We start from the raw sequence: 15,194 nt of genomic DNA, 5'->3' as shown, positions 1-15,194 counted from the left end.
CAGGAGTTTTGGTAATTAATATAAAGTATGGTACAGAATTTGTACCATTAAGGGAAACTGAGTCAAGAGCTTGGTTAGCAATAATTTCTTCAAGTGACTGACAGCCCTTGGAGGGGAGCATGAAAGAATATCACAATTATGTTATGATGCAAATGCTGGGTCAAAGCAGCAATGATTTGAATCTGTCAGAGTATACAACGTTGTAGCAAATAAGGTGTAACAAAGTCTTCACAGTAGAAATAAAACATGTTGTTTTAGAAAGAAACAAATATTCAACCTGTTAATACTGTCTATAAACTGGTGAAATGTGTACAGACAAAAATGGTGTATCATTGTATAATCTATCAACATGACAGTCTACATTCTACACATGGTAACTTGTGATATTGAACATTTGCTACAAAAAAGTACAACAAATAGTAGGAATCAACTTTTAACATTTCTCTGATGTCAAAAAAGAATGAAGACACTTCTGTTCTATGTTAAAAAATATATGTTCCCTGCTTCCTTTTAATACAATTTATAAAGCTTTACTAAATGAAATATTTTGTTCTAGAGAAACATCTATTGACATGTGAAAATAAACAGTCCCATATTTTTAAAATCTATATTATAATTATGTTAGAGTATTTACACTTCATATAGTATTTAAAATGCAATATTTATGCATAAATAGCTTTTGCCATTTCACGGTATGGAGATAGAGATGCATTATAATTTGTACATCCTCATATGGCAAGTGAAAACATATTTGTGTGAAGTTTGACAAATTAGGAAGAACAAGGGCATGCTAATCCAGAACTAATACTAAATCAGAACTCTAGTATGGTTAACTGGGGCCAGATGAATAGCCAGCAAGCAGCAGATTAATAACTTTCTGGAATTCCTGTGGGTAATGTCAACCAATAGCAAGAGAGATACACATTAGAGATTAGAGTACTACAAAAACTAGAGCAATATGTAGTAGATACTTAAATAGAATACTGAAAAGAATTTAGCCTAATTCCTAATTGTGCTTTGGATGGGCAAAAGCTAATGTCATACTAAAAATCAATTACTATAACCTCAATATTTCTTGTGCTTTAGAATCTTCTTCCTTGCACTTCTCGTTTCTCTTGCACTTATCTTGCTTCTTGTAAAAATGGGTTTGCTGAGGCCAAGACAAGATTTTAAAATGTGTACAAATTAAACAACTAAAGTTTGGAGATCTTATGTTCCTAATACTCTTTCTAGTCACTGATTAGCTCAGTTCATCATCATATGTATTTTTTTCTAGATGATAGGTCAAGGCATGATGGGAGAGATCTCAGAACTTGTCTTAGAGAATCAAGGCATTACTGAAATAAGTGATTTTGTTCTAAGTTTCACTCCAATATAATCACTGTGATTGAGTTAAAGGTCCTTACAAACTCTATAATGATGTCTAAAATTTTGGAATGAATATTTATGTGTGTGTGTGTGTGTGTGTGTGTGTGTGCGCGCGCGCGCGCGCGCATGAATGACCTAAAAGATGAAATGGAAGTGCAGTGGTGTCACCTGAAACACTTTAAAAAATAATTTGGCTTATAGAATTCTTTCCTAGTTATATTTCACATCAGTACTGAATTAAGACAGAAAAGTCGGAAAAAATACATACACTTAAAATAAGTTAAATAATAATTTTAAATAAAGTAACCTTTCTTCCGTGATTGACTTTCATTTCACTTTAGGAAAAAATATGCGTAAATTTAACAAATCAATTTAAAGTCAAGAATTCCAAATCAACTTAAGAATTCCCAGTTTTAGTCTAAATAATATTTTAAGGTCAAAAATACTTAAAAATGGTTGAAAACGAGCAAATACTGATAAATATCAACACTTATTCAACATGGTCGCAAAAAAAAACACTGCATAGTACAGCAAGTCAGTCCTTTCAATGCCAAGAGGTTAAGGGGGACAAAAGTTAAAAGCAAAAATACAACTAAAAAGCTACTTTCTATTTTTTATGCTGATTAAAAAGGTCTCCAGTCAAACCTAGAGTTTACCAACCCCGTTTTCCATTGTCCTTTTTGTCTTCTTTAGTCTGACTGGCTCATTTTCACCCAACTGCTCAAAAAATGTTCCTTTGCAAATGACAAGCAAGTACTAAAACCACCATTTAAGGTTTAAGTCTATCAACAATGTGGCAAAGAATGGTATGACTGAGGTAATGTATATAATTCCACACAACCACCAAGGTAACTGACACTTTTCGATAACATAATTTTTGTTTAAAGATTTATATTTGCCACATATAGGCTAAAACTGATAATCTCAATCCATAATCTATGTATTCTATGACATTAAGTCTGAAATTAATGCAAAGCAATTCAACTTAAATGTGGTACTGAAGTACCACCAAATGCTACATTATCTCTTTTAAAACCCTGGTTTACTAATCATTTTATTAAAATTAAGGAATGATTTGCTCAGACAAATCACATTTGCTGAAGCTTTATGTTTCTTGGACTCACATACTGAAAACCACAGGAATGTCATAGGAAAGACACTTAAAAAATTAAAAAAAAGAATTATATATCTTGATTTTTTTTTAAGTTACCAACTACCTGCAAAATGAACCAGCACGATTTCAAAATAGTTAAAAAAAAAAAAAAAAAAAAATGAGGTGGCTTATGAAGGCCATAGCTTTGGTGACAACTTAGAACCAAACTTTAGATCTGTAGTTGATCCAGACCTAAACTGTTTGCTTATGTCTGATGTCCCCATTTATTTGCAGGGCTTTATGGCTACAGCATATTCTTCACTCATTGCACACATGACAGATACCTAGAAGGAAAAAATACAGGCAAAAGTTACCCTTAAGGTAATACACATACAAGATATATTTAATTCACCACATAGTGTGTATTTGCAGATATTTTGTATACATGGATTTTGGAAAGTGGTAAACCATGCCCCCCCCCCCCCATCATCTACTTTCTTTACAGTTTCCCGAAGTAGAATTTCTCAAATTGGGGTTTTGTAAGATATTCCAAGGAACAGGAAAAAGAAGAACTGTAAATATTTCAACACTTAATAATTTAGGCCAAAGTTTTTATAAAATTGTTTTAAAAATACAGTCATCTCATAAGTCTTACCTGTACATCTTCACCTGCATTGTACTTTCCTTCTATTTCTTTGCCTAGTTCACCTTCTGGCAGTTTAAGATCCTCACGAACTTCACCAGTTTCTGTGAGCAGGGAAAGGTAACCATCCTGAATGCATATCAGCTATTGGAAGAAATTATATAATTTGTACTAATTAGATTATAGTCACCCCTTTGTAATGTTTACATAGTTAAACTGCAATCCACATTAACTTATATAAGTACACAGTAATACATTAATATATTGTTGGTGTTTAAAACTGCTAAAACCCTGAAGTATAAAATAAAAACAGATTAGAAAATAGTAAATAAATAAAATAAATACAGAATAGAATATAGTAAGTTCACTCCTTCCTGTACTCTCCCTGCCCAATCTCTGTATTATTCAGCAGCTTAGGCTGCTTTACTGGGCTTTCTGAAGCCTTTACATTTAGGTACACAACACAAATATGGTTGCTTTTCAAAAAAAAAAAAAAAAAAAAAGGGATCAGTATTTTTCAGCAAGCTATTTTCAGGTCTTAGATTTCTTTTCAAATCAGAAAATACAGACTTATCTTAATCTATCTAACCATTACACAAGTGCATGGATATGCCTGTTACTGAATTAACTATTTTTCCATCAGTAGCCATACAAGTTAATTTTCAATTTTGCACTATTACAAACAAAAATTCTATAATTTGACTACAACCAAAGTGAACAATTTTTGATCTCCAGCTTACTGCTAATAACAGATTAAAAACAAATACTAACTTATTGATGACATTAATGAAGCAAATCCAGTTATTAACCTACTGTATAAAAAAGCAGTTTTGTTATAATTGAATTTTTTTAGTACAGAAATGAGGAAACAGCCAGTCCCCACTCACTTTTTCTACAAGCATATATACTACCAGTGTGCCTAGAATTCTAACAGACTTTATAAAAGACCAATCATCCACAAGACCAGCTGCTAACACATGCCAAAGGAGTCAAAGATGTGGTCCCTGACCCCCTTTAACTACTGACATAATCCAGGAACACCACATGGACCCAAGTTTCTAAGTTCCTCTCCATGTACACCATTCACCAAATCTGCAATCACATTTCACAAAAACTCCACCTATCATGGGAGATTTGAGTTTGCACACATATCTAAATTCTCAGAATCAAAAAAAAAAAAAACATCCTACAGAGCAACAATAAATATTTTCTTTTGAGACCAGGGTCTCACAGACTTGTCCAGGCTGGCCTCAAACTCTTGATCCTCCTGATCAATTTTCCCAGTAACTGGGATTACAGAAATGCATCACTGCACCAAGCTAACACTTTTAATTAACTTCTTAGTTACTCAAACATTTGTGAGGTAGTTGGTAAAGAAGTGAAGAACAAAGAGGTTGAGGTAGGATAATATTTAAACAATTAACCACATGCTTACAAGGCAGATCTTTGATTTCTGCTCTTTCAGCAATTTGCTAAAGTGGAACTTGACTACTTCAAAAATTAAAGGTTGCTACTGTCACTATCGACTGAAACACAGGAACCAAACAATACTAGTATTTTGATAATTATAAATGGTGGCATTTTATTTTTTAAGAGGTAAGAATTCATAAAATAAACTGTGGGATAAAATAAATAAAGCATTTCAAATGCAAAAATGCCAAAAATCTAGTAAAACAAGATATAAACATTAAACATCTTAGTAAATTAAATTGCTATGTGAAACAAAATTGAAAGTTTTCAAAAATAGAAATAAGCTGCAGAAAAACAAAATTAATGAAAATAAATTATTTGGTCTTTCAAATTATTAAGATTCTTAAGATTTATAGATAGAAAAGTTGCAAAAAGAATGCAATGAAATCTCATATCCTTTACCCAGATTCACATATGGTTAACATTTATCCATATGTGCATTTTCTCTACATATATAAAACGTAAAATATCATACATATATAGTCTTATTTTTACTCAGTCACTTGAGAATAAGTTTTACAGATCATGACTAATAAATACAAAAAGTTTATTTTTCAAAATCAGGAAATTTAATACTGATAACCTGTTATCTAATGCATAATCCATATTCAAATTTGTCAATTGTCCTAAAAAATTCTGAATTTGCACAGAATATCACCTACAGAGTCATCTTTAAAAATGCAGGAAGAGGAAGAAAAGAAAAAGCTAAACTGAATCTGACCAAGTCTCTTCACCTTACTACCAAGTTTCAGGAAATACGACGGACAGAGGAACATGTTAAACAACAAGGAAATGCAATTAGCAAAATCCAGACAGTGACAAAGTCTACAGAACAAATGACCCAGTCTCTACAACAACAACAAAAAAAGGAAAAAAAAAAAGGGAAAAGGGAAAACCCACGTAAATGTATAAGAGAGAGGAGAACCTATAGATTAAAATAACCTTAACAGATATATCAACCAAACTCATTTTGTGGACCTTATTTAGGTCCTGACTCAGATAAACTATAAAACAGAATAATAATCATCACTGATAGAATATTTGATAATAATAAGGAATTAATAATTTTTAGGTGTGATATGTTTAGATTTTTGCCTTTTAGAGTTATATAATAAACCCAGATAAACTGATACAATATCTCAAAATTAGCTTCAAAATAATTAAAAGGCAGAGTACAGGAAGAAAAAAATAGATGTGGGGTATAGATGAAACAACTATAGTCCATGTACTATAATTGTTGAAGCTGGATAATGTCTTGTACATAGGATTTTGATCCTTTGAAAATTTCCACAATAAAAAATAAGATGGAAAAACACCATAGCATATCAAAATTCTATAAAGAGCACTATATGTTTAGCACCATAAAATGCTGGGAGGCACAGTAAGTTAAAGAAGCAAAGGACAAACTAAAAGGAAGGGTGAAGGAAGAGTTAGTGACTATAGATTCTGTCTATGACATAGCCAGGATAAGTAAGAATGCTGAAAAGGGGGATTAAAGGGAAACTTTTTCTTCCTGCATTTGTATTACTGGTATGCAACAGAAGGCTGGAGAAGATATATCATCATTACAGGTGCTTTTTTAGCTTTAATTTGTGAATTCTGCTTCTTAATCTATTTCAAAACAGCCAGATTGTTTAGGTAAGACCTATTTCTTTCAACTTCTTCCTTCTTTTCCTCCAGCATTTTCAAGCTCTTTCTTAGAGTTTCTGGTCCCTGGTAAAGACTGAATTCTGGAGCATTGCTATTATATCACCTAAGCAAATGACACCATCATCAACTGACCCACCAAGTCATGAAGCTGGATATGCACAGCAGCACTCCATCATCAAGCAGAAGCAGCACGTATAAGATCAACCTGAGCAGGTCCTAAAGGTACAAACGAGTTGTATAAGTGGCTCAGATGCAGAAAGCACCTTCTCCCACACTGATACTTCTTCCCCCTCAATTCATCCCAATGGCTTGATGGAAAATTCCTTATGACCAGTTGACCAAGGAAGAAAAATAACTTAAAATGGTTTCTAGGTGTTAATGCATAGCATGATACATCCTTTGGAGATGGCCCTGACCAGGTGAGAGATGGGGAGAATTTCAAGCACTAGATCAAGAAGAATAGAGAACCAAAGGTTGGATTTATACTGATTACGGGTCAGGGTTAAGAGCTGGGCTGGAAGGTCAAGGATACTGAAAGAACAAGATAAGAAAACTGTTGACAATAATTATATGGACCTTCCCATATAATTGGAGAGTGTGTCCTATGAATGCTCACCAAGGGTACCTGCTATAAAACAGGTTGTCAATAATAATTCTGTGAATGAAGTTCTGTGAACTTCTTTTTGCTGTCATTCCATCCTTGTTCAATGGGCTCTATGACACAGGGGTTCTCCCACTAACTCTGATCTGATAATAGCCCCTACTGAGAACTTCATGGATGAGACCAGCACAGGATCCTTGATATGACACAATTTCCCAGAGGGAACAGCTAACCATCTAATAACACTGCACCCCTTCTTTCACGGAAGAGGCAGTGATTTGACTTACTGCAATAGACTCTTACGGGTTTGCCTTTCCTACATGTGGTGCTCCTGCTAAAATCCCATCTGATTTACCACATAATATCCCACATAGCATCGATTCTGACTAAAAATCTTATTTTACAGGTTAAATAATGAGACAATGGGATGATGCCCAAATAATTCACTGGTTCATGTACTCCATCATTCCAAAACTGTCGATGTGCTTTGACCTATTGAAGATTCATCTACAGCACGAGCTGGGTAATACTTTGTAGGTCTAGGGTGCTATTTTGTAGGTTACAATATATATGGTGTTATTTTCCCATAAGTAGAATACACAAGTCTAAGAACCAAAGGTAGTAGCTCTTCTCATTATTACCCTTAGTGATACTACAGCAAATTATTTGCTTCTTGTCCCTTCAATACTGGGTTCTACTGGCTTAGAGGTGTTCTATTCCCAAAGAAAGACTGGCTTCTGTGAGGGAACAGAAGGATTCTACATGTTAAAATTATATGGGGGTTGGAATTGTGGCTCAGTGGTAGAGCGCCTGCCTGGCATGTGTGAGGCCCTGGGTTTGATCCTCAGCACTGCATATAAATAAACAAATAATAAAAAAAGATCCATCAACAACTAAAAAAAATTTTAAAAAGATTTTAAGCTCAGGGAAATTCATATCATCATTATTTTCTTTGTCATTAGTGTTTTAAGTTGCAACAATAAAATTCAACTTGCATATCTCAACATTCAAAAGATATATCACTTATTTAAAGAATATATTTGGACTTAATAGTCACAGTTTTGGCAATTTACCAATAATCCAAAAGTCTATAATATATGCTTTATGTGTCCTATACTTGTTTTGCTTCTGTAAAATGGTCTTTGAAGGACATAAAACTTCGGTGAATTCAGATAAAGATTTAATTTGTAGTGGGGTGCACAGCATCACAGAACTTTCTAAAAAAAATTAAAGAGTAATGAAGTCTGAATGAGCATTTCTATATTTACTAATTTGGGTATTTCCAAAGGTGTCTCAATGTATTTGTATTTTACACCATCACTGAGCTCCAGGCAACCATAACTACTCTTGGGAGAAGTAATGAAAATTAGCAATCTAATCCAAGCTGATTTTGGAATGCAGGAAATAATTTTTCTTTCATTCTGAACTTACATTAAAAATATTCAAAGTTAAAATTATAAATATTAATGTTTCTTTTCCTAAACATTTACTTTTTAATTATTATCATGATCAGATATACATATTTCACTTTAGCTGGCCACCAAATTGACACTCAAAATACTGAATTCAGCAAATACAAAGGACTACACATAGCCAAATAATAAAAAAGTAGGAATTTACTCAAGACACATAGATACATAAGTGACTGTCACCATAGCACAATAAATAAAACTGTAAAGATTCACAGAACTAACTTTTAAAACAGAACAGAAATAAGTATACTATGTTGGCTGGATAATAAGGATGCGGGTACGGACTACTTACTATGCTCTGTACTATCCTATTAACTAACTAAGCCTTAAAAATGATCCCATGAGAATGGATCATTTATTATTTATATCTGCATTTTATATATAAAGAAATGGAGACAAGGAAGGTTAAGTAACTTGTCAACCAAGGTCACACTGCCAGAAAGTGCCAAAGTAGGAATCTGTACCCAAACTATTTAGCCTATCAACCTTTAATCCACTCTCCCTTATAACTATATACTAAGGGCTGAAACTAAGTTGAAATGAGTGAAACGCTTATTTTGGGTGCAAAATTAAGAAAGCACCCTCCTAAAACAAATAAGCCCTCAGTGATCAAATATTTTAATGCAGTATTTAAAAAGTTAGAATGCAAAAATGGCATGATGAACAAAACACTAAAATTTTAAGTGAAAAAGGTTACTGATTTTTTCCCTTTGCCCTAGAAGACTTGTCTTTATTTAACTTTTACACCTAGGGCAAGGTCTCACTCAGTTCATCAGCTGAACCCCAGTCTTGGTCTTACTATACATTAAAATACAATGCAGATTAAAAATTTCCTCTATGTTAAATTGTGAGCTCCAATCCATGACTGGCTAACTTGATCATAGTAGTAACTATGTGACTACTGATACTATCTTTCTGACACACGCAACAGGTATGAGCATTTGATGTTGAATGAATATTATTGAATATAATGAATATTCAAAGCATTCACACTTTAGGCAAAAAAAAAAAAACTCTATGATAAGCCTTATTCTGCTGTGTTATCCTCACTACAGTGATACAATGAATAATCATGCACATGCTTAACGAATGTTTATTGAGCAATTATATGCCACATCTAAATTCAGAGTTCCAACAGTAGTGATATGATTAAAAGGAATTTTTATACAGGTAAGGGGAGCAAAGCAGAACTGCTCTTTTGTACACATCTATTTATGGGGTACGTTTTCTCATTTAATCCTCCCATTATCCCTGTTTTGTAGACTGGAGGACTACTGATTTTCAGAGAGGTTGCATAACTTGTCCAAAATTCATCCAACTAGGAGGCAGAACTAGATCCAAACCCAGATCTACCTCACACACACACACACACACACAAACACACAGATACACAAAATACAACTTGCTGTTACATTAAGACAATTCAAATTTTTACAATGATTCCAAAGTAAACTAGAAAAAACTCATAAGCAGCAGAGTAAAAATACAAAATTGAAGCACAAAGGCCCTGGGTTCACTCCCCAGCACCACAAAATAAATAAATAAATAAATAAAATTTAAAAAATAAATAAAATTGTTAGTACACTAAAACTACATAAAACTATGTTTTAATATTGAGGGAATAAAAATCATTGGGCAAATGTAGATGATATTCTTTAAAAATTTATATAATACAATAGGTATAGAAGAAATCAGTCTGTTGAATAATACAAGTGCCACACTTGTATTTCTCACTATATAAAAGTAACAGAAAAGAGTTTGATATGATGAAGTTTTGATATGATATGCTTGATACAGAAATTGAAGACTTTCAAGTATGGTTTTACTTAGGATTAATCTGAGCTTCTACATTCTACCATGTTAATTGTTTGGTTACCATCGATATGTAGAACAACAAAATGCTATTATTAAACACAATCTATTTAAAAGTACCACTGGAATTTATTTAACAAAAGGTCACAGCATCACCAATATACCAATTACACACTTTTATACTTTCTTCACCATTTCAGTGAGCATGTACTTTTTTATATTGATAGTTTCAACTTATTTCCCTATTAAGAATACAAAAGCTTGGTTGGTAGGAACATGAAATTCACTAGTTTTTTGGAAATCTCAGCTCTAATCAGTGAAAAGAAATAAAATGTACAGGAGGAAGTTATCTAAATTTGTTATATTTTACAATGGAGAAAACAGTAATTTTTCCAAACATGGATTTTGTCAAAAAACGTAGTTACTTGGTCTGAGATGTGCTCAACTTTTTTAAAATGCAGGAATGCTAGGAATAAACAAACAAAACAAAACAAAAACCTCACTAATTCTCCAATTTGTAAGATTGGTGGTGCCTAATAACTGGCTAAGAAAACCTATAAAATTACTGTTGGGTTTTGTCAGATTACCACTGGTAGAAGAAAGTATTTGTACCTTTAAAACAACATTCTAAAGGAAATTAGTACTTACTTGATAATCATTTCTCTTAATATTTGGAACATCCATGTTATGAGTAGAAGGGCAAATATCTTCATATTTTTTGCCTGTGAAAATATCAATTCCAACAAGGTGTACCTAACAGAGGAGGAGAACAGGAAACCTGTTTAATCTCTGCCAAGTATATCACTCAGTACATACCCAAAAGCACGCAATACCAATGCTGATTATGACAGATTCTTTCTCCTCTTTCCAAGGTCATCTAATTTTACTTTCTTAAAAAATGTAGTGGCCATAGAATTTAAATGCAGTAAACAACCAAACAGTATCATGATATGTCATGACTCAATATAATCTATAATCCCAGTAACTTAACTATTAAGAATACATAAGAAAAATGAAGATAGTTTTCTTAGAACTGTTAGTACAGGTTTTCTCAACTGCAAACTGAATACATCTTCGAGGTCACTGGGATTCTGGAAAGTTTCAGTTCCCAGTTAATGAAACATTATAAGGGCCCAAGAAAGGAAGGCTACTTTTAAGCATTCAAAGCAATAGCTGATCACTCGATAACTGAGGAAAGTAAAAAAATGTCTTTACTACAAAATTTTTTAAGTATAGGAATCTCATTATCTGTAGTGGAATATAAATGATCGAAATCTCAATGCAGAAGCCAAAGAATGACTTGGAAGGGCACTTACCTTGGCATGACCGTGCTTTCCAGTTTTGGAAGTTGACATCTCCACTATTTTGCATGGTCGTCCTTTGAGCACCACGAAGCCGTTTTTGCGCAGGGCCGAGCACTGCATAGGATAAGTGCTGGAAGCCCCAGCATCTCCGGTAGTGAAATCAATTTCGTCCGCCATGGTGGGCTGGGGAAATGCTAGTTTTTCCGAGGAACCTACGCAAAAAGTTGGAGTGCATCTTTTAACAGCCGTTATGCAGGCAGGGAAACGTTTCATTTCGGGCAGGTTAGATGCCAAGCATTATGGGTCCGTTATTCCTGCATTTATAAAATACCCACTCAAACGCAGTGGGCACTTTCTGACTCCGGCCTCTACAAACTTTTCCAGCCACTGGAGAGGACGTGGGGAGGGCAGCTGCAGAGGAACTCGCGGGGGGTGGAACGTACCGGTCTCCCGCGCTCACCCGCGCTGGGGGCAGCAGGTCCAGTTCCCCACTTCCCCTCCGCAGAAGCAGCCCCGAGACCGTCCTGCGTCGCGCTGCCGGGCCCTTCTGCCGCCGCTCAGATCCCACTACCGGGGACCGGGCCCAGGCCGCAAGTCCCCGCTAAGGATGAGGGAATAAGAGGAGCTGGCCGGCAGCACCTGGACCTCGGGCAGCGGGCGCAAACTCCGCCCTCCACCCGCAGCGCCGCCGCCCCGACCGCACCGGCGCCCCCTATTCTGCTGGCATCCCTGGCCGGGCTCGGCCCGGCTCTGCATGGGCCTGAGCTCGGGCGGGACCCACGCTCGTCTCCCTTCTCCCATCCATCTTTCCCCTTCCCCGAGTCAGGGATCATCTCTGACTGCATTCCCTAACCCAGCTTGCTCCAGTTCCAGCCCCACCACATCTTCCCCAGGTCTTCACCTTTCAGCCGGCACAGAGCGCCTCTAGTCTGCGTACCCGCGCCGGTTCCCTGCAGCTGCGGCGGCGGCGGTGGCGGCCGCAGCAGTTCCAAAAGACGGGGCGGGGCCGCCACACTTTCCACACCCCGGCCTCCCCGCCCTTTCCCGCCCCCACCTCAGCCCCACTTCCGGGATAGGCCCTGGCGCGTCACAGGCACCGCCCCCCAGGGCTACCATTGGCTACCAGGTTCCCGAAGCCACGCCCAGTCACGTGAAGAGCGCCCTGGCAACCCCACGTGCTGCGGATTAGTGCACTTCCGGCGTGGAGAGCGCTTTCGGGAGTGTAGTTGCAGACGTTGACTAGTTGGCAAGGCTGGTTGCTCCTTCCAACTTTAAATCAGGTTCCAGTCGACATTTACGGGAACCAAGCCGTGAGCCGGGTTGCCCCTGCTTTCAGGTGCGTGGCTTGTGTCACGTGATGGTCTTCGGAACTCGCGAGGCGCCTGAATTCTCTTGAGTGTCCCTCGCGGCCGCCGAGGGAACTTTGGGTTTGAGCTTCTTTCTCGTTGAGTTTGCTGGCTTCCATGGAGTGGGAATCCATTTTACTCCTCCTAGAGGTGCGCAAGTGCAGTATTTTATTACTCCGCTCCTCAGTGTGGGTTCCGCGTGGAACCCCAGCAAGCCTTTGGTGAGATTTTGTTGGCCACTGCTACCGGGTGCCCGGCCAGAGACAGCAGTGATCCAGTGGGTGGGAACTCTCGAAGCATCCACGAGGTACAGCAGCATTTAAATGTCCTAACCCATTCCTCATACCCGCGCCTGTTGATGTAGTTGAGGGAGGCAGAGGTGTGCCATTCAATCCTTTTTTCCCTCTAAATTGCCTAGAGTTTGGGGTTTAGGCATACTACCGTTGAACCATTGGATTGTCTTCAAAATCAGCTTGGAACCTGTAGACTTGAATAGGATTAAAGACAAAATTTCTTAAGAGATGTGCTTGCTTTTTCACAGTTCCCTTTTACAACCTCCCTTCCCCCTTACTTTGTACTTTACATCCCATTTCATGTGCTCCTGTGATTTGGTATTGCTGTCTCATGAGTAATCCTATTTCTCCTATTCCTGTATGTCTGAAGGCTGCTCATGTTTTACATGTGTTGTCTGATTTAACCATTAAAATAGGCAAGTGACTTCCCATAAACTGAACTCAGCTTCTTGGTAATATGAAAAGAGCGAGTTTAGAATCTGAGTTCATGAGTCCATTTGCTTTATCTTACACCACCTAACTTTCCCTGTTTTTAGAATGGCAATATTTAAAGAGTATATATAGAGACAGATGGCATGCTAAAAGTTTCATTTGCATTTTTGATCTTGACTCTTACTCTGTTTAACCTCAGGTTTAAGTTACTATTTCTATGAATTCGACTTTTCCATAAGTTTTGAAAACAAAAGCAGTTATGTAATCATCACTATACTATAATCAAGATATAGGGTATTTTTTCATTCCAAAAGTTTCCTGTGCCCTTTTGAGTGTCATGTTGCTCCCTCCACACACTACTTAGTCCCTGGGCAGCTTTTAACAACTCTCTTTTATCTGCACTCTGAAATACAGGAAAAGGCAGAAAAAAAGTAATTTGCCCCAAGTCACACAGCAAGCCAGAATCAAGATTGAGAGCTGGGCAGTTTGACCCTAGAATCAAGTGTTCTAACTGCCACTGTGTACTGCAATCACATATGATTTGAATATGGAATTTCATTGATTGGGCTTCATTATTCTCATCAAGTCACTGGAACAGAGAATTAGCAAACACTGAACCATTGTTCATAGGGGAAATATAGGTTAGGTTCCTGTGAGCCTCTGGTCACATTTTCATTAACTAGTCATGGAGAGATCTAGTTGTATGTGTGTTTCTGTTTAAAAACAATATATGTTGTTGATTCGTTTAACATTTAACTCATGGCCATCATTTCTATATTTCATTCCCGAAGATAACTTATCCACACACATTTTCTTTGTAAGGCCTTTCTGTGCTTAGGTGCACTACACAGCTCTTCAATATGATGCTTGGTGGCCATTTTAAGCAGTGAAATCACCCACAAAAGGCCTGAAAATGGGAAGGAGGGACAAGGCAGTAAATAGACTGAAAAGAAAAAGAACCCTAGTTTACAATTCGATGGCTGAAACAAGAAAGCGGAGCACTGCTGTGTTTGACCTTTTTAGAAAAACATGCATGACTCAAATCCCAGTGTTAGGTTCATAAATGACCTTGAAAGCACAACTACTGATTTGGTGGGCTACAAGTACATTTATTGTGTGTGCAAGTTCCCAAATAGAAATCCAGAAATAATGAGAATTCACTGCATGTATTTTACTACCCTTACCTCTGAAATTGCCATGTATATCAAGACAGCCCCTTGTTTATAAACTACTTGTAGTCTAGGAGACAATGTGCAGTTTTAAAATATAAAACATGCTAGTAATGAAATAACTATAGGAGAATGAAAAAAGGAGATCCTCATTATCTAGTCTAGGTCCAGTTGAAATAAATAGCAAGGTCCATATAATTTCAAGTTTTCTTACAGATACATTAAAATTATTTTAAAGATGAAACTAATTTCAGTAATACCTTTTATTTAATCCAGTGTACACTAGCCACTTTTCAAGTACTCAATAGCAGTATTTGGCTGATTGTCATATTGGACATCACAAATCTAGAAAGTTTAGAGACTCCTTCTTGCGGGGTGATAATCTGATTTGAGTTTGAATGTGAATAGGTTAGAAATGGGAGGGAGTTTGGAAAATGCATTTTGGCCAAAGGGAATGGGAATACACAAGCCTATAGGTGACAGAATCATGATCTTGTACTGCGAATAGGTTAGTGTGACTGGAGTGTGCTGTAGAAATAGG

At 36.6% G+C, this 15,194-nt stretch overlaps 1 protein-coding gene across 2 annotated transcripts; it reads right to left on the bottom strand.

Moving 5' to 3' along the window:
* Positions 1-227: 227 nt before the first annotated feature.
* On the bottom strand, positions 228-12,448 carry EIF5A2 (eukaryotic translation initiation factor 5A2). Of its 2 annotated transcripts, XM_079101495.1 has the most exons (6): positions 12,315-12,446; positions 11,857-12,014; positions 11,426-11,625; positions 10,758-10,862; positions 3,117-3,248; positions 228-2,805 (listed from the first exon to the last, which is right to left on the bottom strand). In XM_079101495.1, the coding sequence occupies exons 3-6, from the start codon at positions 11,588-11,590 to the stop codon at positions 2,746-2,748; spliced, it is 462 nt and encodes a 153-aa protein (XP_078957621.1). In that variant the 5' UTR covers positions 11,591-11,625; positions 11,857-12,014; positions 12,315-12,446; the 3' UTR covers positions 228-2,745. The 2 variants fall into 2 exon arrangements, with proteins under 2 accessions (XP_078957621.1, XP_078957620.1); XM_079101494.1 differs by lacking the exon at positions 11,857-12,014 and having other exon boundaries at positions 12,315-12,448.
* Between the last annotated feature and the right edge of the window lie 2,746 nt (positions 12,449-15,194).

The sequence above is a fragment of the Sciurus vulgaris genome (genome assembly GCF_902686455.1).
Source record: "Sciurus vulgaris genome assembly, chromosome: 10".
NCBI lineage: Eukaryota > Metazoa > Chordata > Mammalia > Rodentia > Sciuridae > Sciurus > Sciurus vulgaris.
This window is presented reverse-complemented; position numbering and strand designations above follow the sequence as displayed.

Excerpts from the sequence above, each read along its gene's own strand:
- EIF5A2 (XM_079101494.1), bottom strand. The coding sequence starts at position 11,590 with ATGGCGGACGAAATTGATTTCACTACCGGAGATGCTGGGGCTTCCAGC. Across the intron at positions 10,863-11,425 it reads GAAAGCACGGTCATGCCAAG|GTACACCTTGTTGGAATTGA; the intron begins GTAAGTGCCCTT and ends CTCCTCTGTTAG. Across the intron at positions 2,806-3,116 it reads ATGCAGGTGAAGATGTACAG|GTATCTGTCATGTGTGCAAT; the intron begins GTAAGACTTATG and ends TTTTCCTTCTAG.